The 26,919-nt window shown below is 45.7% G+C and overlaps 1 protein-coding gene across 7 annotated transcripts in view; it reads right to left on the minus strand.

Moving 5' to 3' along the window:
* Nucleotides 1-63: 63 nt before the first annotated feature.
* Nucleotides 64-26,919, minus strand: part of SP2 (Sp2 transcription factor) — a 34,751-nt gene continuing 7,895 nt past the window's right edge. For 6 of the 7 annotated variants that reach the window (XM_053266553.1, XM_053266554.1, XM_053266560.1 and 3 more), the window contains exons 2-7: nucleotides 20,757-20,833; nucleotides 14,385-15,350; nucleotides 12,046-12,352; nucleotides 8,742-8,916; nucleotides 1,917-2,110; nucleotides 64-1,601 (exon numbers count right to left, since the gene is read on the minus strand). In XM_053266553.1, coding sequence (XP_053122528.1) covers nucleotides 1,501-1,601; nucleotides 1,917-2,110; nucleotides 8,742-8,916; nucleotides 12,046-12,352; nucleotides 14,385-15,350; nucleotides 20,757-20,819 — 1,806 coding nt within the window. In that variant the 5' untranslated portion in view covers nucleotides 20,820-20,833 and the 3' untranslated portion in view covers nucleotides 64-1,500. Of the gene's footprint in view, nucleotides 1,602-1,916; nucleotides 2,111-8,741; nucleotides 8,917-12,045; nucleotides 12,353-14,384; nucleotides 15,351-20,756; nucleotides 20,834-26,451; nucleotides 26,619-26,919 lie in introns of those variants that run through there. The other variant, XM_053266558.1, reaches the window with a different exon arrangement.

Consider the following 26,919-nt stretch of genomic DNA (forward strand, 5'->3'; position numbering starts at 1 on the left):
AAAAAACAAACAAGGATTAGCCACTTAAAGAAAAACATACTTCAAGCAGTTACAACTAAAAAATAAAGTGGATTTTTTTTTAATTTAAAAGCTCAAAAATAACAAGCCGTATGTTTCTGAAACATGTAGGAAACACATAACGTAATATATAGTCTATGATACAATATACACTATAATACACTGAAGGGGCCACATCAGGAAATTAAAAAAAGGTGTGTGGTGGTGGGGGGAGAATACCAGTTTGCTTGGAAAGAAAGCCAATGGATCAAAAAGGAGGGAAGGACGAGGGAGAAAAAACTATTTTGGGAAAAATAATGCATTTCAGCACGCAAATAATCAGTTGATTTCAGTGGGGGTTAACAGTGTGCAACCTTGAGCTAAACTGTCCCAATGCAGTGAAAGCAATTATCCAGACATCGCTCAGCAGCCCCAGGTGTGCAGAAACCTCCTAAACCAAGCAGTGTAGAACAGAATACCACCAGACCCCAGATAATTCTCCATGCGTCTCAGCTGTGTATGAGCAGCCCTCTGCTGCACCTCTGGTTCTCTGCATCAGGGTGCCTGGCTGTAATCCAGCTCTTGCACATGCCTATGCAGCCTCCCATTCAGACATGGCCCTCCCCCACTCTCTTCAATGAACAAAGTGCTGCTGCCATGAAAATCCCAGAAACCCCTGATGCATACACAGAGGGCAGCCCAGTTTATAGACCACGGAATGGCACTGCCTGGGTGCAGAACTCTGCATTCGCACAGGGACTTTGGACTGTGCTTGCATCATTAAAATGGGGCAAGATTTTGATGTTCCTTAAAAACAAAAAATTTTAAAAAGCAAAAATTGCTTATAATACATAATTTGGAACTGGGGGGAAAATATAAGGCAACGTTCTCCATAGAAAAATGGGGCTTCCTAAGGAGTTTATATATAGATATATATATTTATAGATATTTATAATTTTAAATATAAAGTAGGAATGTGCTGAGGGGATGCAGAATGTCCTGTTTCAGGTAGTGCCCCTCATTTAAAAGCCTCACAAGCACATGGGGAGTGGGAAGAGGGAGCCAAGACTACATGTGGGGTACAGTTTCGCTGGTGCTACTACCAAACACACAAGGAGGCCCTTTGGTGCAGTGGAGTAGGGCATTGGCTTTGCAGGCTCCTGAGGCTGGTAGGCAGAGAGGCTCTGCCTTGCTTTGCCCTATCTCTTCCCTGGGCTTTGTGCCGATTTTAGCAAGGTTGCTCCTTCTCCATCCCCAGCTGAAACTGCAGCATCCGATGCACCTTCCATGAAGCTCCAAGGAGTGTGCCAGAAGATGGAAGCCATTTGATGGAAGGAACAGCAGCCGTTTACCCCTTTTCCTGTGCAGATGGGTCTAGGAAAGGTGATGTCCGAGTCAGGAGTGACTTGGGCATTTTACTGTCCTTTGCAAAGACTATCCTGCATGGCAAGGGGTCACCAGCACCCCCACTGCTTCCCCCTTCTTTCCCAGTTGCGTCCCACACTACAAGTTCTTGGTTACCAGATGCGTTTTATAGTGCTTCGTCAGGTGATCACTTCTTATGAAGCGCTTTTGGCACTGGGCACACTCAAAACGCTTGTCACCTGCCCAAAGGAGAAAACAAAAACATTGTTGAGCACAGTATTCAGAGAACATGGAAACAGGTGCCTCAAGATGCAACGACAGCCTGGGCAGAGAGGCGGCTCTGAATTCAGCCTGAGTGTTGCCAAGCAGCAGAGCACATGCATGGGGGGGGGGCAATTTTCATTGCTCTCCCTTGCCCCCATATGTGCACTTGCCTTCCAAGAATATGCCCCTGAGGGCTGCATGACTCTTGTTTGGGTAGTCCTATTATTAGGGTAATCCTAAAGAGCCAGGGTGCAGTGGGAAAATGAAAGCAGAGAGAAGTAACAACAGACCTGTGTGCGTCCGTGCATGCCTCTGTAGCTCATCACTGCGTGTGAACCGCTTCCCACAGAAGACCCAGTTGCAGACGAAGGGCCGTTCACCTGTGTGCAGGCGCACATGTGCCCGCAGCAGGGAGGTCTTGCGGAAAGTCTTCCCACATTCGGGCACATGGCAAATATGCCTCTTCTTCCCCTGATCCCCCACCCTGGAGGGAAAGAAAAACAGTAGGGGAGATTGATAGTGCAAGCAGGCTCGGGGACAACAATTCAATGTGTGTCTGATGACATCAAGATCAGATTCATTACTATCAGCCCAGGGACGGTCCAAGAAGCTACACCACCACTAACTGGTATGGAACAAGGAGTGCTGCTTCCATTCTCTAGACATCTTCCACCCGGCAACACCACTCTACAAGTTACTGGGAACATGGGAAGTTGCCTTCTACCAAGTAATCCATTGGTCCATAAGCTCAGTATGGTCTACACCTGTGGTTCTCCAACTGGGTGCCTCCAGATGTTGCTGAACTACAATTTAGGAGGTACAATTTATTGTGGCTGGGGATGATGGGAGCTGTAGTTCAGCAACATCTAGAGGCAACCCAGTTTGGGAACCACTGGTCTACACTGGCTGGCAGCAGATTCTCCAAGGTTTCAGGCAGGGGTCTCTCCCAGCCCCAACTGGAGATCCTGGGGAGGATTGAACCTGGGACCTTCTGTGTGAAAGGCAAGTGCTCTGCCACTGAGCTATGGCCCCTCTGCCATTCTTAATGGCAATATGCAGGAGGGACCAAATCTGCTGTCTCCTGCCCTCAGCAATGACCCAGGGCTGCCTAAATAATAACCTCACTTCAGAGACCACCACTCACCCACCCTCCCTTGCAATGACCCGGAGTTTCACAACAGTGTTCCCAGAAATGATCCAAGAATTCTTAGCCATCCTAATCAACAGCCCAGGGGAATCATGGCAATAACCCAGAAGTTAATTATTTCTGAACAAATAGCCTCATCCCAGTACAGCCACTGTCAGTTTTATTACAAAGGTAACTACAGGTGACAAGCACTATCCAAGATGACATACCAATATTCAAACTGAACAGAGAGTATAAGCAAACACTTTTCAAAATACATTTTCTAGCACAAGACTGAAATAGTTGTTGGATTGGAGAAAACGAAAACTATAACAAGAAATAGCAATGGCCTGTAAATAATTGATTCAAATTTTATAAACCACAAAAGCAGAGGGAAACCCTGTAAGCAAGATTTGCCTGACTCTTGCAACAATGAGTGGATCTTAGCAGCATCACTCATTCATGAAGTCAACCAAAACTTCTTTTGAAAAAAAATCTAGTTTCAGTGACATTATAGAAGTATAATATTTAATTATACTACATCTTCTATCACCCCTTAGATACATCAATTGAGTGGACTACTAGAGTATTTCTCATCCAACAAAGCTCAGGGCATAAAATGAAACCTCATCCTGTGAAAGCTTTCCTAAGCTCAACAAATGCAAGCTCCTGTAGTTGAAAAGGGACCATGTGCAACAGATATAACACATTTGTGCCAAAACCAGAATGCTGAAGAGGCTATTGATTGAAGTATGAGACATACTGTAACATTTATTTCTAAACAGCTTCGCACAGGTCATTTAAGCTATCCATCTTTCCCACAAGATATTTAATAGCCAGAGGAACCAAAAACATGTATTTAAAAGATCTATGTCCCACCACACAAAGCAATTCACAAAGCAAATTCAAGGTGGCTTACAAAGAAAAAATAAAACAGAAAATCCAGACTAAATTTACTAGAGGAAGTCCTATTGAAAATTTAGTAGTCCTTTGGAGTAACTCCAGTAGTATTGAGAAAATCAGTCTGTACGTCAGCAAGTATCCCTAAATACTTAAGACTTGTGACCTGCTCAATGGGACGTCCTATTGCATTTCAGTCTCTTCCTGAACACCACCACTTTGATTTTTATCCAGCACTTTAGTCTTAGTGCAACTGATATTCAGGCATGCTTTCTGGCAAGAACTACAAGATACTTTAAGCCAGCACCTCAGGACAGCTGGAGCAACAGAAAACACTGCTTTATCACTCACCTCAGTATTTGTATGTTTATTTATTATTTATTAAACATATTTTTATACTGCCCCAAACTCACATCTTTGGGCGGTTTACAACAAGCAAACAAACAAAAAGTAAAAACATTAGTTAAAACAGATAACAAAAACTTAACACAGTAGTTAAGACAACATAACATATAGTAAAAGTTAAAACATTACAATAACTCAAATTCTAAAACAAGATTTTAAAACGATGCTAAAACTGTTAAAACAATATTTAATTGTAAGTCTGGGTGAATAGGTGTATCTTTAGAGACTTTTTAAAAGCTGTCAGAGATGGGGAGGGAGCGCGTTCCAAAGCTTTGGGGCAGCAGCAGAGAAGGCCTGCTCCCGCGTAGCCACCAGACAAGCTGGTGGCAACTGCAGACGGACCTCTCCTGATGAACTCAATGGGCCCAAGTTGTTCCGGGCTTTATAGGTTATAACCAACACCTTGTATTTTGCCCGGAAACTTATTGGCAACCAGTGTAAATCTTTTAAGATAGGAGTGATATGGTCTCTCTGAGATGACACAGAGACCAACCTGGCTGCCACATTTGAACCAGCTGCAGTTTTTGAACTACACATAAGGGCAGCCCCACATAGAGCGCATTGCAGTAATCAAGTCTGGAGGTAACCAGTATCTGTACCACTGTTCTAAGGTAGTTTATCTCAAGAAACGGACACAGCTGGCGTATCAGCCGAAGCTGATAGAAGGCACTTCTGGCCACTGCCTCAACCTGGGACACCAGGGAGAGGCTTGGATCCAGAAGCACTCCAGACTGTGCACCTGTTCCTTCTGGGGAAGTGTGACCCCATCCAGAACAGGCAGATCAAACTCATCTCCTTTCGACCCCACACAATGAATATCTCCGTCTTGTCTGGATTCAGTCTGTTTGTTATCCCTCATCCAACCCATTACCGCCTCCAGGCAGGCATTTAGGGAGTTTATGCCCTCTCCCGATGGTGTTGACATGAAGAAGTATGTTTGGGTGTCATCAGCATACTGATAGCACCCTGCACCAAATCTTCTGATGATCTCTCCCGGTGATTTCATGTAAATGTTAAACAACATTGGAGACAATATGGAGCCCTGAGAGACACCATACAAAAGTTAAGATTTTGAAGAACAACAATCTCTAAGGGACACCATCTAGAACCTACCCAAGAGATAGGAGCGGAACCACCACAAAGCAGTGCCTCCCACCACCAACCCCCTCAGATGCTCCAGAAGGATACTATGGTCGATAGTACTGAAAACCGCAGAGAGGTCCAAAAGGTCCAACGGAGTCACACTTCCTCTGTCAGTTCCTAATTGGAGATCATCCATCAGGCCAACCAAGGCAGTCTCCACCTCATAGCCTGCCCAAAAGCCAGTGTGAAATGGGTCTAGATAATCAGATTCCTCCAAGACTGTCTGAAGCTGAGAGGCCACCACCCTCTCAATTACCTTGCCCAGCCACAGAATGTTGGAGACAAGCCTGTAGTTGCTCAACTCTGAGGGATCCAAGGTAGGCTTCTTCAGAAGTGGACTAATAATTGCCTCTTTAAGACAAGGAGGCATCCTGCCTTCCCTCAGAGACACATTTATAATCTCTACCATGCCTTCTACAACAACCGCCCTGCCAGATAGTATAAGCCATGTCAGGCAAGGGTCAAGAAAACAGGTGGTAGGTTGCACCATTCCAGTCAGCTCATCCACATTCTCAGGAGTCACAAACTGGAACTGATCCAACTTAACCACACAAGAGGAGTCACTGGACACCTCCACATCAGACACTGAAGTAATTGTGGAGATGGAGTCTAAGTTGGCCCGAATACGAGAGATATTTCCCACAAAGTATTCATTAAACACGTCACAGTGGGTAATCGATGGTTCCAGATTCTGATTCAAGAGAGGACGGGCACATACTAGCCCTCTCACAACCCTAAAGAACTCCACTGGATGTGAACTTGCGGATGCAATACAGGCAGAAAAGAATTGCTTCTTTGCCACACATATTGCCTGAGCATAGATCTTCAAATGCACTCTATATTGTAATCTATTGGATTCAAGTAGAGTCTTTCTCCACTTGCGCTCCAGTCGTCTACTTCATTGCTTCAGCCCCCGTAGTTCTTCTGTATACCAAGGGGCCAATTTTGAAGCGGGTTGGAGAGGATGCTTAGGAGCTATCATGTCTACTGCCCCGGTGAGCTTGCTGTTCCAGTTTTCCACCAGGGCATCAACAGGATCGCTGGCAGAGCCAACACTAAATCCCTCCAAGGCTTCTTGAAATCCTTTTAGATCCAATAACCTTCTGGCAGGGGCGTAACTACCATTAGGCAAGGGGAGGCGGCTGCCTGGGGCCCCCCACGCCTTGAGGGGCCCCCCAGAGGCAAGTCACATGACTCCCCAACACCCGCAGAGCTTTGGTGCCGTGGAAAAGCCAACCCCAAGTTCGGAGCAAAGGCTGCATGCATGCAGCAAAGTCCTTGTCTGCAGAAGCAACTCTGAGCCGGGAGCGCTCTTCCCCATGGGAGGGTGGAGGGACGGGGCTAAAGCGAGGGCGTGGAGTTTTCTAGAGAAGCTGGCATAATGGGGATGTGAGTGTGAGTGTACTATATATTGTGAAGTGTGTGTGTGTGTGTGTGTGTGTGTATGTATGTATCAGCGAGGGGTCCATTTTAAAATTTTGTCTCTGGGCCCACTCCAGCTTTGTTACGCCCCTGCCTTCTGGGGTGGACCAACCTAATAGGTCCCTTACCCCTGCGAAGGTGGGAAGTGACTGCAAGCCCAACCTTAACCAGATGGTGGTCCATCTGTGACAATGGGGAAATCACAGGAGTCCCCGCCCAAGGAACACCACCCTGATCAGAGTGAAAGACCAAATCAAGCATGTGAGTTAGTCCCAAGACCACTTGGGACAGGCCCATAGTTGTCATGGCTGCTATGAACTCCTGAGCCACCCTGGACAAATTGGTCACGAAATGAACATTGAAGTCCCCCAGAACCACAAGCCTGGGGGACTCCAACACCAAGCCCAAGTCCATCCGCTCAGTTAGGGACTCTGAGCAGTGGGGTGATCGGTATACCAACAGAAGTCCCAGTCTATCCCTGGTCCCCAAACATAAGTACACACATTTGATATGGTCAGACACTTCAACAAGGATCCTCGTAAGGGAGATATTATTCTTATAGACCACAGCCATGGTTCCTCATCCACTCCTCAACAGAGTACCCTGGAAGAAGAAGCTGGGACCAGACCAGGCCACCAGCCTCCCCCAACCAGGTCTCTGTAATACATACCAGGTCAGCTCCTGCATCCAGAATAAGATCATGGATAGTTTCCGATTTGTTCTGGATTGACCTGGCATTACAGAGGAGCAAGGTGAGGTTTCAAGGGTGGTTTCAAGGGTGGCACTGCTCCCCAAGGTCAAAGAGCTGGCAAGACAGCCGGAAGGGGAAACAGCTATTAGATTTCTAATTCTCCTTCCCCTGTAATGGCCCGCTGACCTGCCAAGGTTACTTCTTCTGTTACCCACCACCACCGAAATTGCCGCTCCATAATCAGTGGATACACCCCCCGTCTCCCCATCTCCAGGTAAGCCCAGACACATTATAAAACAATCTCACCCAGGACTAATTAAAACAGAAGCCCCACTATTAAATACCCACCCACAGGCAATTCTTGGGCCAGGAAACTTGGCCCTCGCTGTCCCCTGAAGTGGCTCCCCTAAAGGGGCAACCCCCGCTGGTGTCACCCCTTTGGTGGCAACCCCGCCGCCACTGGCAGCACCCTAAATAGTCCTGAGCAGTAAGCTCTGGCAGATGGAATTCAGAAAACTACCAAGTCACTCCCTGGGCCCCAGTCCTGCAAAGCCTCACCACAGTTCAGCAGCCTATCCTGGGGGGCAGAAGGAGAAGCAGACAGGCAGGCACCCAGTCTCCCACCCCGAGTCTGCCTGGTAGCAGATGTTCCTCCTCTTCTCTCTCCTGCAGGCTTCTTAGAATTCCAAAGGAAAGCACTCACAGTGGCCTACATTCTCAGTTTAAAAACAAGTTGCTCTAGTAAGAATTAATCTGCTTATCTTTCTTTAACTATCCCTACAACTGCACTAAAATTTGGTCCAAATCAGTTAGGCAGCTCGCAACTTAGCCCACTTGTGCCTCAAACATTCATGCATCTGCCATCTTGAATTGGGGTGGATGACCATCACCACAAACTATGCATGTGATGTGTCCCTATGTTTCCCTGCAACTGTACCAAATTTGGTCCAAATCAGTTCCTACTTGCACCTCAAATGTTCACGTCTGCTATTTTGAATAAGAATGGATGACATCATTACAAACTACACCCTTCAACCATCCTTATGTGTCCCTACAGCTGTAGCAAATTTGGTTCAAATTGGTCAGGCAGTTCACAAGTCAGCCCAATTTCACCTCTACATGTTCGCCATCTTGAATTGGGGTGGATGACATCATTGCAAACTACACCATTGAGACGTCCCTATGTGTCCCTACAGCGTTAGCAAATTTGGCTCATATTGGTCCAGGCATTGCGAAGTTGATTGGGGGAGACAGACAGACACAGAATGCCTGGTGATCTCATAAGCCTACTGGAAAGTAGGCTAAAAACCAAAACACTGTTTCTGCTACTCCAAACAACCAAAGAACTGGAAGAGCTGTATTTTGTAAAGAGGCATAGGGGCCTTGGTATTCCTTTCTTCCCTGGAGCGTCCCAGCCCTAGACCTTACCTTTTCTCCCCATCCTTGCAGTTGGGACAGGTGCAAGCCATCCGCCGTCTCTTTTCCCCAGGCTGCAGGTCTCCTGAGAGTGCCTGCTCCATCTGCAGCTGGATCTGGGTGGGGCTCAGGCCACTAATGGTTAGGTTGTTGCCAGAGACATTTTGCACTGTCAGCTGTTGCTGGCCTGAAGGAAAAGGGATGAAGAAGTTGCTGTTTAGGACCTATTTGCCACTAAGATGTGCCCAAATTCAGCAGGGGGAGGAACCCGATTCCTCCAAGTTCCATTCAAACCCAGGCCCAATACACCACATGTCTTAATTCTTGCTTGAAACCAGGGATCCAGGCTTTTCCCACTCCTTTATGGGAGGTCGCTCACTTTCAGATATACTGCCCATGGTTTTAGAGACCTCCATGCAATAATCTTTCACAGCCCTTTCCCACTCACCAGTTTGTTTCCTCCCTCTGATCTCTCTCCACATCATGAGGCAAGCCACTCCCAGTGCTTTCAGCTGGTTTACATATTCTTTGTATGCTATGGCAAGCGTCATATCACCCTCCAACATGCACCAGTCTTCCTCCTAGGTCTGAAGCCACAAAGCGGGGCAGGGATCATCCCCTCCACTCAGGCTATGCTTCCCCATGCCATCCTCCTTTCCAAATGGAAAGATGGCTGAATTTGTCTGACTGCTGCATTTGCAAGGTGCTCATGAGCAAATTCTTCACCTCTCCCCTCCAGCTTGGAGCTAGAAGGGGAGGCAATAGGCTTGTTTTGGCCACTGCATTTGCAAAGAGCACCTCACAAACGCATCAGTCAAACGAACAATTCCTACCCCCTTTTCCAATTCCAAACTAGAGAAGAGGGCAGGAACACTCCCTTCTCCAAAGCTGGGAAGGGAACAAACAAGTGTCCTTGACCTTACACTACATTTTGTAGTTGCACCAAACACAGCAAGACCCCATCCCTGGGGCCAGTGAAAGCCAGTTAAGTTTGTGGACCCCTAGCTTTCAGCCTAAAATGGAAATATGATATAGCGTCGTGGGACTCCTGACTTCCACCACTTCCTGGACTGTGCAAGTACAGAGCCTGGAGGTAGAAAGAATACTATGACACTATCATGGCTACACATGTCAACTTGTCAGCTTTGAAAGGCCAAGAGAGGCCATGTGCACAGTTGGGATAGCGCTGCGAGGCCCCTCACAAATGCCTCCCTCAGTGCAGTAAAGGCTCTTGGAGCTACCACAACAGCAGTCTTTGGGGGTCTGAGTGATTTGGTCTCTCATTCACCCATCCAGAGGAAATGTTCTCCTAATTGCTTTAATACACTCCCAATTTTGCATCTGCCCAAGAAATCTTTTTAGCCATCCTTCTCCCTAGGAAGGCTAAAAGAAGAAGTAACGAAATGTCTGAGGCAGGGATATGGAGCACTAAGGGAATCATATGTCCCTTTTCTGGCACAGTATTAAGTTTTATATGTACACCATCAACTCTTCTGTTAGGAGCTACAGAGGGCACCAAGAAACATCCCTTATGTAGCCCGGTCCTAGGTTTTGGAGATGGAATGAGAAACTGCCTTAGACGCAGATGGTCCCAGGTTCATTTCCTGCCATCTCCAGGAAGGACTGGAAAAGACTCCAGCCTGAAACCTTGGAGACCTGCTGCCAGTCAGTGTAGACAATACTGAGCTAGATGGACCAATGGTCTGCCTCAGTATAAGGCAACTTCCTATCTTCCTAATGAAACATATTTCCAAATACACATTCTTAGGGTTGCAGCCTTCTGGATATCCACCCGCCCCCCGCCCCAATTTCCATGCCAACGGTCCAAATTCCATCAAAACACACTAGCAAAACTCTAACTGGTTCTGTTCCTGTTCTCATCCCCAAGTCTCTAGGCCTTTTCTACCTCCAATTCTCCAAATCCTTTAAAGGGGGCAAGAAAGAATCAAGTGGTCTTTGTATCACTTATCCCATAAGAACCTAAGAACAGCTCTGCTGGATCAGGCCCAAGGCCCATCTAGTCCAGCATCCTGTTTCACAGTGGCCCATCAGATGCCGCTGGAAGCCACAGGCAGGAGTTGAGGGCATGCCCGCTCTCCTGCTGGTACTCCCCTGCAACTGGTACTCAGAGGCAGCCTGCCTTTGAGGCTGGAGGTGGCCTGTAGGCCTCCGACTAGTATCCAATGATAGACCTCTCCATGAAATTATCCAAACCTTTCTTAAAGCCATCCAGGTTGTTGGTTGTCACCACATCTTGTGGCAGAGAATTCCACAAGTGGAATATGCGTTGTGTGAAAAAGTTATGTTTGTTGGTCCTAGATTTCCCGGCAATCAATTTCATGGGATGACCCCTGATTCTAATATTATGGGAGAGGGAGAAGGATTCTCTCTATCCACTTTGCCCATGCCATGCATGATTTTATAGACCTCTATCCCCGCAGTCGTTTTTTTTCTAAACTAAAAAGCCCCAGGTGTTGTAGTCTTGCCTCATAAGAAACCTGCTCTAGGCCCCTGATCATCTTGGTTGCCCCCTTCTGCACTTTTTCTAGTTCTACAGTGTCGTTTTTTAGATGTGGTGACCAGAATTGTACACAGTATTCCAGGGGTGGCCTCACCATAGTTTTGTATAAGGGCATTATAATACTAGCCGTTTTATTTTCAAATCCCCTTCCTAATGATCTCTAGCATGGAATTTGCCTTTTTCACAGCTGCTGCACATTGAGTCAACACTTTCAACGAGCTGTCCACCACGACCCCAAGATCCCTCTCCTGGTCAGTCACCGACAGCTTGGATCCTATCAGCATATACCTGAAGTTGGGGTTTTTCGTCCCAATGTGCATCACTTTACACATGCCAACACTGAAGCGCATTTGCCACTTTGTCGCCCACTCCCCCAGTTTGGAGAGATCCTTTTGGAGCTCCTCACAATCCGTTTTGGATTTCACTACCCGGAAGAGTTTGGTATCATCTGAAAATCTGGCCACCTTGCTGCTTACCCCTGCTTCTAGATCATTTATGAATAAATTAAAAAGCACCGGTCCCAGTACAGATCCCTGGAGGACCCCACTTCTTACTTCCCTCCATTGTGAAAACTCTCCATTTATACCTACCCTCTGTTTCCTGTCTTTCAACCAGTTAGCAATCCACACACGTACTTGTCCCCTTATCCCCTGACCATTAAAGTTTCCTCAGGAGTTTATCCTGAGGTTAAACTCAGGAAGTTATCCCATCACAGGAGAATTTATATCCCAAATCCAACCAGCAGTTCCATCACATAGTCCATCAGGATTCACTCCTCTACATCACATATCTCACCTCCAGTGTTAGTGATGGTGACAGGAACGCCTTGAACTTGCACTCCGTTGATGCTGATGGTCTGCATGGCCTGAGCAGCAGCAGCAAGCTGAGCTGCATTGAGGCTGATGATGCCTCCAGCAGGGGCAATCTTTGGCAGGGCACGCTCTTTGCGAGCCCCTGTCTTTTTGGTACTTCCTCCCATTTGGGAGATGCGGGGTATAGGACTGCTGCAAGAGGTGGCAGTGGGGGAAGGAGCCACAGTTACACCTGGGGCTTCTTGAAGTAGCATCGTCTGCAGCTCACCAGAAGGCGTTTTGAAATAGACCTGAAAGAAAGGCACAAAACAAAAAGGCATGCAGTCTGCGGCTTGGTTGGTGGTCTGCACAGTAGGGATGTGCACGGAACCACGGAGGCGTGTTCTGGCACTTGGGGGAGTGTGGCTTTAAGAGCGGGGCGGGGTAGTACTTACCTGCCCCCGCCGCTCTTCCCCCTCCGGCGCTGGACTTGGTTAAAACATTGTTGGGGCGGCAGAGTTCCTCCCTGCCACCCCTGCCCCCGTCGTTGCCTGAAACAGCTGAAAGAGCTCCCCAAGTTCCAAGAACTAGAAGCTGGCGGTGGGTGCATGCGCCCGCCACGGTGCGCACGCCCGCCGCCGCCATTGGCAGGACGCACGCCGCATACGTCACAATGACGTAGGCGGCATGAGCCCGCTGCCAGCTTCTACTTCTTGGAACTTTGGGAGCTCTTTCAGCTGTTTCAGGCAACGACAGGGGCAGGGGCGGCAGGGAGGAACTCTGCCGCCCCAAAAATGTTTTAACCAAGTCCAGCACCAGAGGGGGAAGAGCGGCGGGGGCAGGTAAGTACTACCCCGCCCCGCTCTTAAAGCCACAGTCCCCCAAGCGCCGGACCACCGGACCAGCTGAATTCCGGACCGGTCCGGAGGCCTTTTGCATGGCTCCGGACGGGTCCGTGCACACTCCTACTGCACAGTTAACATGTTATAGCTGTCCTGAAGTTTCTTCAGCCCAATATGATACTTTCCCCAATTAGCAGCAGAAAACATGGCTCCCATCACATTTTAATCACCTCCCCATATATGAATACTGTATAGGACACATGAACATGCCGTCCCAAACTCATCAGTCACTGTGTGAATTGTCACATAAATGACCGCTTTGTGTGAAAACCTATTAAAAATAGGTTTCTCATAAACCTACCTGCCACTACTCCACATCTGGTAACTCTGGAAATGTGCTTAATGTCCCTATTTTGAAGCACTGACATTAACATCATGAGATGATTTCACTGTATCCTAATTCTGACCCCCCAAAAAGGGGGGCAGCACTGGAAGGACAAGTAGTTCTCCCAATAAATAAATGAAATATTTTAGGGAAAGTAAAGTCTCAAAACAATGCTCCAAGTATTTTTATGTATGTAGGCAAACATGCACCCCCAATGGTGCATGTTTCCTTCTCCAGCGGCAAGAAAATCTTCTTCCACTTATTGTAGCAAAGAATTTTCCAATTACACATATTTAAATATTTCTGTATCTAATGACCAAATCCTACATTCTTAATCTAAATTAAATATTCCATCCAGGCTGATCCAAACATTATGGAAGAGAGATCTGGTTACAGAAGACTTAAAATTAACCATAATTTAAATTAATTTAAAATATTTAATTTCTAGTACTTTGTATTATTTTTAAAATTGATTATAAATGGATATTAATTAATACAATTTGACTTATCAAGTATTTTACTGAATTGATTTTATTTTAATGTTTCTAGGAGCTCTAATATGATGGGTTAGAGTTCTAACAACTATTGGCATTTAAAAAATGAATAAATGATGCTGCCTGGACTACCCGCAGAGCTTCCCGAGGAATCTGAATGACCTGTGGTTCTTGTTTGGGTTGGACCACTTGCATCTGTTGGACCACTTCTGGCTGGCCAGAGCCAGGACCCTGAGCAATCAACAAGGCCTGGATCCAGAGAAAACAAGGAGCTGCAAAAAGCTATACAGGAGAAATAGGGCCTTGAATCCAAGCCTGAAGATTGCAGGAGTCCCTACGGAGTATACCTAAATACAAACTGCAATAACTCCTAAGTAGTATGCCCTGTTATGGAAATCCGTCTTTCCATGACAACTGCAAATCACTGGATCAGGGTTATTGTGTACCAAGCAGTTTGCAAAAGTCACCTTGAATCTTTTAATAGAAAGGGCGACTCAAATATGTCATGTATTTATAAACAAAGAAATGATGCATTATGACAGAAGGACATGGGATTTTCTCCAGCCCTGTTTCACCCCCAAATGTCAGACAAACTCCACCTGCAACGGAAAGCGCCCAATACCTGAGTGGGAGTTGGTTCATTTGTCTGAATCTGGAAGTTCTGTGGGGACTTCTGGGGGACTGTGGGGAGCGTGGCCGATGCTGCCTGGACTACCCGCAGAGCTTGCTGAGGAATCTGAACGACCTGTGGTTCTTGTTTGGGTTGGACCACTTGCACCTGTTGGACCACTGCTGGCTGGCCAGAGCCAGGACTCTGAACAATCAACAAGTTGTTCCCTGCCTGGATGATGTTATCAGCTGTGGTCTCTATCAAGACCGTTTCCACTTGCTCAGTCACAGCCATGGCAGTTGCCTGGGGAGGAGACATCACTTTCTTACGAGTCTTTCTGCTTGGTTTTGAGGGGCTCTCCGGAACAATCTGAGTCTGAACAGTGGTGTCCCCTGCACTCACAAGGTTGCCCACTGGCAGTGTAAGGGTGACATTACCACTGGCACCAGTTAACTTGACAATGTTGCTCGCGTTATGGATAGTCGTTGGCGGGGTTTTGTGAGCTGGTGCTGGCTTGATTGGCACAGGCTTATGAGCTGAAGAGGCAGAGGAGGAGGAAGACGATGAAGGGGTGATGGTACTGGGAATAATCTGTATTTGGTTGGCCAAATTCTGCTGCACTTGGATGGTCTGCCCTGATGCTGTTTGTATCTGTGGAACTGCCTGGTATTGGATGTTGGCAGGTGAACGGGCCCCTTTGTTGATCACACCTGGGTTCTGAATGGTAAACACCAGCTGCCCACCAGGATAGGATGTCCCCAGTTGAGACCCTTGAATCTGGAAGAGGTTCCCTTTTGATGACAAGATCCCAATGCTGTTTTTGTTGGAACCCAGTGGAAGGGGAGCAGGCTTGATGGGGACCAGTTTACGAGGAGCAGGCTGAGGAGGAGCAGGAGAGGCAACTGCTGCTTCTACAGCGGGAGGGCCAATTTTACTACATGTAGCAGCAAGCAGGGCGAGTGGAGATGGTTGAGAATCCTACAGGAAGTGGAAGGAGACAGTGGTAAGGATAACACATTAGAGATTAGCAGTCCAAATACCCCCATCCCCAGATTTAGCATGGCAAAGTTGGAGAGAATGGAAGCCCAGTGTGTGGGCAATCTCTACGATTTTCAAATTCTGAGATAAAACTTTGTTCTAAAATGGTACAACATCCCAACCTAAAAGGTATTACCACTGAATTCTCAAAGCCTAGGGTGCTTCCAACATAAACAAAATTGTACAGTGCTTCGAGTGTCTAAAGTGCCCCCATACATTGCCCAATTCGCCTTTAAAAATAAATAAAAACCTGTTACAGTAGGTGACTGTTCTCTCCTTAGAGCAGAAGGGGGATACAGTGGTCCCTCTACTTACGAAATTAATCCGTTCCGAATGCACATTTGTAAGTTGAAAAATTCGTAAGTCGAAAAGCGGTTTCCCATAGGAATGCATTGGGAACGGATTAATGCGTTCCGGAGCCTAGAAAAAAGACCCAGACCCCCAGTAAGGCTTGCAAACTGCACAGGAACATTTCTTTTCAAGAATAAACAGGCAGTAAACAGGCAGGCAAGTCAAGGAAACCGCATGTAAAATTTGTAAGTCGAGGAAACCCCATCTAAAAATTTGTAAGTCGAAAAAACCGCATCTAAAACCGGATCTAAAACTGCCGTTTGTAACTCGAAAAATACTTATGTCGAGTAGTTTGTAAGTCGAGGGACCACTGTATCTCTTTCAGAGGTTGCTGATAGAATTCTTACAGCATTATATTACAGCAGCATTTTCCTCTTCTACTTTTCAAGGTTTGTGTGAGGCCAAAATAGAACTAGCGATATAACTGTGCTTTCCGTTCTTATGATTGTGTTTCCAAAAGGAACAGATTTTTCAATTATTGCTGTGGCTTCAGAGGAACATTTTGTCATCTCATTCCCACTGATGAGGCCTAACATAGGCCATATTCACAAGTACATAGGTACTTTGGTAGGGGTTATTGTCGATGGCCAGTCTCACTACTTTTCACACACATTTTAAGAGGAATATCTAATGCCGATTTCCCTGTACCCCGCAAAAGAGCACAGAAAAATGTGAGTCACATGGGGATCTCCAGGAGTTTCACTGGACTAAGAGCTCAAGTAGCCTGTTGTGGCTGAGAAGTGGAAGAGAAGATGCCACTCCTGAAATGCTCAGACAGTGTAGGTTAAGGCATTATTCCACTTTTAAAATAATGTCCATTCTCCCCTTCCCTTCTCTCCATACTTTTAACATCTTTCTTAAGTCAGCTTCATACCACCATCAAGCAACACAAGTGCTAACTGAAATTAAATTTTTATAGCAGCTGCTCCACACAGAGAGTTGTACATGTGCAGCAGCTTGCCACATGAACTGGATGGCACCATGGGGTTGCCTCTGTACAGCTGCTAACCATCAAAGAAAACCAAATATCAATGGCAGATCTGCACGATCAACAGCCCAAAGTTCACCACATGTTGTGGCCACCAGAAGAATACAATTCAAGCTCCTAAGCAGCCACACAATGAATTGTAAGAATTAAAAATCAAGTAACTCTTTAAGTTACATCTTAACAAGTATACTTTCCTGTTTATGTCAATATAGTCATAGTACCTCCCTGCTGCCAGCTTTTTTGTTTCTGAACAGTGGCGGAGCCAGGGAATGGAGGCACAGGTTCTGCCCCATCCCTGGTGACCCTATTGTGTGTGTGCCACGCACACCAATGATGCCCCTCAAGCGTGACACCATGGGCATGTGGCCCGACTGTCGGAGGGCCCATACGAGCCCTCTGGAGCACATTCACAACCACGGTTGGATGGCTGGGTGGATTTATTTTCCTTTCTCTCCCTGCAGTGAGGGAGAGAACTTCTAGTAGGCGGGGTTTGCAAGTAGAAGGGTCTTCATTCAAACTGGAGAGAATAATTCTTTTCTCCAAGACATCAGCTGTCTTATCCTGTATCAGTTTGGGAAACTCTTCACTCCTGCCCGTAATCGCTAAAGTTTGCATAGGACATGATATCTATTCTACCATCAAAACAAGAAGCAATCTGTATCTCATGGATAAACTAAGTTGGCACAAAGTGTTTTAGAGCCTGAAGCAGAACATCCAAATGGCAGCCCTCTTCTGCTAATTACAATGGGGCACAACGGAACAGTTCTCTTGCAAAAGCAACTGAAATGAATAGGCTTTCAACAGACTTGCCCAGGAGAACTTCCTGCTGAAATGTGCCACTGCAGTCTGATCTTTCTCTGCCCCCACCCCCCACCGATCTGTCACCCATACAGCACCCAAAAGGTGCCTGTACCTTGGCCTCATGACAGGACCACTTCTGCATGAGAGGATTGTTTAGAAATAGGGGATCTCAAGCTTGGGTCCACAGATGCGTTTCAACCACAACTACCATCATCCCCAGCCAAAGACTACTGTAGCTGGGGATGTAGCCCAACAACATCAGATGACCCAAATTTGAGAACTATCTTACATGAGGCAAGCAAGTTTAGACCTTGATAAGGCCAGTTTGTATAACAAAGGGGACAATTTAAATTTAAACAGAGGTGTAGTTCTACAGGGAAACAAATGAAGCCACAAATAGCAGGTATCTGAAAGGACTTCAAGGGCTCTTTCTTTCTGAATGGCAGTTATGTTGACCATTGATAAGTAAAGTAAATAGGAACACAAGAAGCTGCCTTATATCCTTATCAACTGAGTCAGACCATTGGTCCAGCTAGCTCAGTATTGTCTATCCTGACTGGAAGCAGCTCTCCAAGGTATCAGGCACAAGACTTTCCAGCTCTACCTGAAGATGCCAGGTATTGAACCTGGAACCTTTTGCATGCAAGCTGGTGCTCTACCACTGAGTTTGAATTTGAGGAAATTTAATTGCATCTCAAAGTGTTGCTGCTTTATGAGTAGAGAAGGCAGATATTTTAAATCAAATAATCTACATATTTTTAACCCCAAGGCTTTCAGGCGAGCTTCCACTGTGTTCAGTCTACATGATTCAGGATTCTGTTTCTAACAGGGAGTGTAGTGAGGGAGATTCACCCCAAACTAGAAAGATAACGGGCGGGATGGAGGTCAAGCTGTCTGGATGGTGTATTGCCAATGCCAATAGGGAAAGGGGTCGCTTAATTCTGGGGTCTGCTGACATGAAATACACACACACACACACACATGAGAGAATGAGATGGACATTGGCTTGTACAGTTCCAGGGTCTTTTTAACAAGAGCGCTATCTTATATAGCGAACAGATCACCTGGAATTTCAGGTGCGTGCTCCCCTCCTCCTTTGCAGCCTCCCCATGCTTCCAAAACAAAAAAAACAGGCTTACACAGAGATCTCAGTGTAAAGTCAGTGGTTGATATCCTGGCTAAATTACTCAATAGTGTTACTCTAAAGAACTACTAAATTTCAACAAGATTTCCACTAGTAAATTTAACCAGGATCAATAGTTAGCAAATTTGACACAATGGAATTCTTGGTAGAGACTGGGAGTGGCTTACTCACTATAGAAAGCAACTATCCCCTTTGGCATTTTTTCATACCTATTCAACTCCAGTAGCTGCTTGTCCTGAGAGGGTACAACGGCTGAATCATGCATTCACATATGACAATGATGCCCACCCACTGCTACCTTTTGCACTTTTAAGCTCCCACTCTTTTTATATTATTCTGACTGTACTCAGGGTACCTACCCATTAACTACTTAATGCACAAATACTTATGCTAAAACAAGGCTGCACAACTTCAGCTCTCCAGCTGTTTGCCTAAAACTCTCATCATACCCAGCCACAGTAGTCAATAGTCAGGTGACAATTCTGGTCACATCTAAAGAAGGACATTGCAGAATTGGAAAAGGTGCAGAAGAGGGTTAGGGTTGCAGGGGAGTAACAGCTTTAAGAGGGGTTTGGATAACTTCATGGAGAGGTCTATCAATGGCTACTAGTCGGAGGGCTATAGGCCACCTCCAGCCTCAAAGGCTGGATGCCTCTGAGTACCAGTTGGAGGGGAGTAACAGCAGGAGAGAGGGCATGCCCTCAACTCCTGCCTGTAGGCTCCCAGTCGCAGTGAGGAGAGCTGGTCTTGTGGTAGCAAGCATGACTTGTCCCCATAGCTAAGCAGGGTCTGCCCTGGTTGCATATGAATGGGAGACTTGATGTGTGAGCACTGCAAGATAGTCCCCTCAGGGGATGAAGCCACTCTGGGAAGAGCAGAAGGTTTCAAGTTCCCTCCCTGTCTTCTCCAATATAGGGCTGAGAGATATTCCTGCCTGCAACCTTGGAGAAGCCACTGCCAGTCTGTGAAGACAATACTGAGCTAGACAGACCAATGGTCTGACTCAGTATATGGCAGTTTCCTATGTTCCTATCTGGTGGGCCACTGTGTGATACAGGATGCTGGACTACATGGGCCATGGGCCTGATCCAGCAGGACTGTTCTTATGTTGATTACTGACTATTAGAGGGCTACAGTTGTGCAGCCCTGTGCTAAAATATATTTGTTACGCTTTAAGAGCTTACAAGAATCTTAGTTGGTAGTACTTCCTTTTGTTGTCAATGAATCTATTACCAATCAGCTTAGAGTGACCTGTATTATATGAGAGAGAGATAAAATTCCCTCTTTGCACAAGGTTTATATTATAAGAATATCGCCTTACCTGCATTTTTCTCTAAAATAAAGCAACTCCTAGCTAAAAAGACAGGTTTCAGCCAATCAATTCTCAGAATCGCATTGCAAAGTCAAACCAAGGGTCCATCTAACCCAGCACCTGTCTTCAGGCCAGCCAATTGTCCCATATTCTAGAACATTCCCATATTCTAGATCAAGATCAGACAGCCTTATCGATCCATTAGAACAAAACTCATGAAATCAGCATTGCAATATTTATTTAGTCCACGTCTCAGTTCATTTTCCAAAGATAGTTGTATAAAAACCAACATGCGCGGGGAGGGGGCAAGAGTCCCTGCTCACAGAACTCTGGCATGTAATGGACAATGGTCCTAGCTCAGCCTACCCTTCTCCTTGATCCAAGTTTACTACAGGGAAGCCATTTTTTAATGGGAGGGAGAACATTCAAAACTGCAATCCCTCTTGTGAATTCTGAAGAGGTACCAACCCACATGATTTTTCTGAACATGCAAAATTAGCACTGAAAGAAAGAATAGTGAAAGGCAGGAAGGTTCTGCTTCTGTGTTGGCCGAGTCCTCTGCCTCTGGACTTGGGCTCTAGTCCTATAGAAGCCAATCACCCAATGCCTTTCCTTCCTTATGACTCAGCAGTACTCTACTCTGCAGGAGCTACTTTTAATAGAACATTTTGCATATAACTAGGGTTCATTCCCAAGTGACCATAGTCTCCCTCAGTGACATTACAAATCACACATATTTTAAAGACCCACCTGAGCTGTCGAAGCTGCAGGCTGCAAATATTCGCTGGGGCTCACAGCAGCAGTGGCAGCCATACTGCCCTCTGGATCTGCAAGAAGGAAACACAGTTAATTAAATGGAATGATTTTCAGATGTCTGCATTTACACACCCCAGTGACTGCATACCCACTGCCAGCCAACTACTATACCTGTGATAAAGGTATAAGAATAAGTAGTGTTAGTAATGAAGAAGTGTTAGTAATGTAGAATAAGCAGTGTTAGCAATGAACTGGAGATAAATTTTAATTTTTACTCCTTTGATCACTGCTAAGGTTCTCATAACACAAACCATGAATGAATTCTGGTTGGATATAGCATGGAGTTGTTACATGAAAACTGCGTGGTGCAGTGGTTAGAGTGCTGGACTAGGATCGGGGAGACCTGAGTTCAAATCCCCAATCAGCCATAATACTTGCTTGGGTGACACTGGGCCAGTCACTTCTCTCTCAGCCTAACCTACTTCACAAGGTTGTTGTGAGGAGAAACTTAAGTATGTAGTACACCGCTTTGGGCTCCTTGGAGGAAGAGCAGGATATAAATGTAAAATAATAATTAAAAACTGACTAGGCTGGGGGACATATGCATTGTACTGGAAATGACTAGTGATAGCCATCAATACATGCCAAGAAACGAGCTTATTTAGCAGAGTCTGAGGGGTTAACATTTTCTTTTCTTGGCCTGGTCCCTTGTCATTTTGGAAAATCTTAGCAACATTCAGAGGAGAAAAAAGAAAAAGAGGTAAACACAAACTAACACTGACCTTTTGCAACTGCACCATAATTGAACCAATTATCTAAATGATTTACTAAGAGGCAGGCACTAACTAATTAAAGGAGGAAAATACCCTGTAGCAGCAATGAACACACACAGCTCAGAAAATAATCAAAACAACAGTTTAGATTATTACAAATGAGACCTAGAGAGCCCTACAGTTGAACCCCCTCTCTCCCTCCCCGCCACATGCTGAAGGACATCAAAAACTTCCGCTTTCCATTTTAAGCTAACCACAGCTCTGTGCATCATCTAAACTACAACATGAAGAGCTGCAGCTAGTTTATCATCATCAGGGGAAGCTTTCAAGCTGCTCTCTAGCCCACGGGGAAGAGGAACACTGAGGATTGTGGCTCTTCTGAGCTCGTTCACTGAACCCTCCCAAAGTTTGTTCATAGTTTGCAGGACAGAACAAGGCAAAAGGGTGGCAATGCCCGCTGGTGGCCTGGTACATTCTAAAAGAAGGCACTGCAGCTTAGAGGCTATGAATACTCCCCACGTAATAACAAAGATTTACTTCAGAGTGTGTTTCAAAAGTTAGTCTCTAGATCTTAAAGCTGTGGAGGCAAACCTGAAAACATGGGAAATGATTGAGAGAAATGCAAGAAGCAGAGGAAGAAAAAGCAGGCCAACAGTGAGGGAGTCTGCAAACAAGACTTCTTTGGCCTGGCCTTCCAAGATTTTTAAATTGTTTTAAAGTATTTTAATTGGTTTTAAATTGTGTTATAATTGTTTTAATATTGTTTTAAGTAGTGTGTTTTAAATGATGTTTGTTTATGTTTTTTTAAACTAGTGGCGCAGTGGGGAAACAGCTTGACTACCAAGCCAGAGGCTGCCAGATCGAATCCCCGCTGGTATGTTTCCCAGACTATGGGAAACACTGATATCAGGCAGCAGCGATATAGGAAGATGCTGAAAGGTATCATCTCATGCTGTGAGGGAGGAGGCAATGGTAAACCCTTCCTGTATTCTACCAACAGAAAACCACAGGGCTCTGTGAGTGCCAGGAGTCGACATCAACTCGACAGCACACTTTACCTTTACACCACCCAAAGCCTCTAGATGGGGCAGTTTATAAATGTAATAAATAAATAAACAAACAATAAAAGGACTCTACATTCCCAAATGTGCTTTGTCCCTCCCCCATGGAAACTACTGTGCGGCCCATATTCCTAATAACCACATCTCATCTGTGATGAATTCTTCAAAATCTGGAACTTTGAAATGTATTACACAAAATTGGCAGATATATACAAATCTGCTCCATTTTGCATGGCTGATTTCCCCCACACAGGATATACACAGCCCCAACTGCTTACTATTTAGCCCTTCTGTAGCCATTTCCCATGCACAAAGTACTCTTACAAATATAATTAGTTAAGGAGGAGGCAGCATTCCTTCCATGCTGCTTCCAATCAGTCATAACATTTATCATTTGTATAAATATTAGTGCTTCACATACACTCTCTCAATAAAGTTTACAAGAAGCCAGCAACAAACCGTTGTGAGATTGTTTTTAATAAAAGGCGGTATATAAATCTAACAATAAATAAACAAACAAACACAGGCCATTACTATTATCTGCCTCTTACAAAGTGAGGTGGGAGGGGGATGAAAGATGCTGGCTTGCCTGAGGCCACCAAGTACAGTTTGTGTCCAGATTCCCCAGTTCACAGCCAAATCTTTACACCATTCTAAGCATTCCTTCCTTAACATAAGAACATAAGAACAGCCCTGCTGGATCAGCCTCAAGGCCCATCTAGTCCAGCATCCTGCTTCACATCGTGTCCCATTAGGTGCCGCTGGAAGCCACAGGCAGGAGTTGAGGGCATGCCCGCTCTCCTGCTGTTACTCCCCTGCAACTGATACACAGAGGCATCCTGCCTTTGAGGCTGGAGGTGGCCTTTAGCCCTCCAACTAGTAGCCATTGATAGACCTCTCCTCCATGAAGTTATCCAAACCCTTCTTGAAGACATCCAAGTTGCTGACTGTCACCACATCTTGTGGCAGAGAATTCCACAAGTGGATTATGTGTTATGTGAAAAAGTACTTCCGTCTGTTGCTCCTAGATTTCCCGGCAATCAATTTCATGGGATGACCCCTGGTTCTAGTGTTATGGGAGAGGGAGAAGAATTTCTCTCTATCCACTTTCTCCACACCATGCATGATTTTATAAACCTCTATCATGTCTCCCCGCAGGTTTTTTTTCTAAACTAAAAAGCCCCAGGTGTTGTAGCCTTGCCTCATAAGAAAGGTGCTCTAGGCCCCTGATCATCTTGGTTGCCCTCTTCCTTCTGCCATTGTATTGCAATTGAGCATCACTGGCTTCTCCCTTCCTCCACTGAAAGACTTATTGGACTTTTGGGGATGGAAGAATCCAAATCCACCAATTCAGCGCTGAAGCTGTATTCGCACTGGGCTGAGATCCTTCCTCCCCAATCCAAGTTCCAGCAGTCCTTTCAGATCAGGAGTCTTTTCCTGACCGTGGCTTATTCCAGCATGACCACTGATCCTTACAGGCAATCCAGACAGTCCAAACAACATTCTGCACACCATGTAACTACCTTGTATGATCTGACAATCCATGAAACACCAGAGTCTTTTCATTACTACGTTTATTCTAAGTTGATCATGGAAGGGGACAACATTGCATGAAAAGGAAAAGGTATACTGCATACAGTGGAACCTGCAGAGAAGTGGCCATCTGTGCAAGTGGTGACAAGGGCACACCCCACTCATGCCCCCTCACTCCCACACTGAGTGCACTCACTTTTCTTCTAATTATCTTCTTGTGAGAATTAGAATCTTGGGTGTGTGGTTTTTTGGTGAGGCAATTTGATGGCTGTTATAATTTTTCAGTTCCGTCCCCTTAGATACCTTTTGCACAATTTTGCTCTCCCCACACAGTGAACTCTTTTTATACACTATTATTCAGCCTTTGTGGGGGAAAGTCTTCTCCCCCACCCTTCCTGCTTGAAACAACTGTTGCTGCTCTTCATTCAGTGTTGCAGAGTACAAGAAGCCCACACCAAAGGAGCACTGGCAACACTGTTCTCTTCCGGACTGCTTAGATTACATGGGGATTTAAATATCAAGAGTCAAGCTCAAAACTTTAAGAGTGTGCATACAAACAAACCGCAGCATTCAACTGAATGCAATTGGCTATTATAATACCCTCACAAGGGTCTACCATGTGTGCTTTTTTGGGGGGGGTGTCCCATTCTGCGAAGAAAAACCAGTTAGTGCTGGACTAGGACTGGGGAAACCCAAGTTCAAATCCCCATTCAGCCATGAGACTTGCTGGGTGAGTCTGGGCCAGTCACTTCTCTCTCAGCCTAACCTACTTCACAGGCTTGTTGTGAGGAGAAACATTTCCATGTACACTGCTCTGGGCTCCTTGGAGGAAGAGCGGGATAGAAAATGTAAGAATAAAATAAAAAATAGATAAATAAAATTTCCCATTACAGTTTATGAGGAGAGTCCTTTTCAAGCTACAACATGCAATTTAAACACCTCCTTCTCCTCTCCTGCTCTCCTATTGTGTTCCCCCTTATATTTAAATAATTATTTGAAGAACACCCCCCACCCTACAGAGAGGACAGTCAAATATCAAACAGCAATTTATCAAATAGCAGTTTTTAAAAGAAGGAAATTGTTGCTGCAATAGTTGAACAGATGCATATTTACTCAGAAGTAAATCTCACAAAGTTCTGCAGTTGAAGGCACAAGCCCACAGAAGCTTAAATGAGAAAGCCTGCCAACAGGAAATATCCCATGAGAGGAAAAAAGAGAGAAGACAGCCAAACATACTCGTTCCAGTGCTTCCTGTTGCTGGGCATCAGTAAGGCAAATAATGCCCACGTAGTTTGGCAGTACTAATCAAATTTAGTACTCCGGTCCTCATCTGGTGGAAGTTACTAGTCGCCCCAGGTGAGTAGCAAACTAAAAACCTATTATAAGCCATTTCATAATTAATTTAGTAGAATACAGGAGGGGTTTGCCATTGCCTCCTCCTGCGCAGTATGAGATGATGCCTTTCAGCATCTTCCTATATTGCTGCTGCCTGATATAGTATCTGCGAGGATTTGAACTAGCAACCTCCGGGGTTTTTTTTGGTTTTTTGCATTTTAATGCAACCTTCTGCTTGTTAGTCAAGCATTTCCCCACTGCGCCAATTAAGATGACCTTTATGACTAACTACCTACCGGAAAAACATAAGGGTGGCAAGCAACTCACTCCCCAAAAGGAGGAGCTTATTCACATGATCAGTCCTAGAACTTGCTCCAATAAGCATTGTGGCTGGGCAAGTCTCCCAGTAACAAAGAATACACACAGATACAATGGCCCCAGTATCTGTTCTGTGCAGACCAGCTATCTGTTGTAAAATGCCATGAGACTGGCAGTATATAAGTGTAATATAGAAACCCTTTAGCTCCCAAGCATAATGTTGGCCACTGCCTCAATGGCTGCTCCTACACCTGTCAAGATACATGTAAAGGCTTCTGCTCACATATGCACCATTTGCACAGTACACTGAACGCACCGTCAGAAAACCAAAAACTACATCAACAATGATCACAACGGGAGTAACCATTGTCACTCGAGGCTGCCGCTCACAGAAGTGCCAGCCATCAACCCGCTTCACACAAACAGTGCTGTTACTGTGAGCAGCCAGCTGGAGGGAGGGAGGGACAGCACCAGGGCAGGATTTCCTTCCCGCTTTCCAAACTGTAACCATGAGCAATGCTCACGGGGGGGGGGGGGAGGGACACGACGACTTCTAGCATAAAATATTCTACACTAACTAGCTGGGCACAGAGCATCAGCACCTCTAAATCTCTCCCCCCGCCCACCGTTTTCTTTGCCCGCCCACCACCATTTTCTTCACCTACTCACCCACTCTGCCTGCCTGCCTGCCACCGCCATTTTCTCCGAACGCTAGCCGGCCATGGTTTTCTCCGCTGGCCGCCACAATTTTCTCCCCACCTGCTGGCAAGCTTGTCTGGCACCACCGTTTTCCTCTTCCCCTGCCAGCAGCTCACTCGCAAACTCTCACAAGAGCTGCCACACATGGGATTAGTGACGGGTAGGTCTAAGAGAAATATATTTACTTAATTTCTATACCGCCCTTCCAAAAATTGCTCAGAGAAATAATCAGGTTGACACAGAATAATAACTAAATATGATGGCTTCCTGTCCCCAAAAGGCTCACAATCTAAAAAGAAACATAAGATAGACACCAGCAACAGTCATTGGAGGTACTGTGCTGAGGGTGGACAGGGCCAGTTACTCTCCTCCTGCTAAATAAAGAGAATCGCCGCGTTAAAAGGTGCCTCTTTGCCAAGTTAGCAGAATCTATATATA

This window comes from Hemicordylus capensis, chromosome 6 (assembly GCF_027244095.1).
Source record: "Hemicordylus capensis ecotype Gifberg chromosome 6, rHemCap1.1.pri, whole genome shotgun sequence".
NCBI lineage: Eukaryota > Metazoa > Chordata > Lepidosauria > Squamata > Cordylidae > Hemicordylus > Hemicordylus capensis.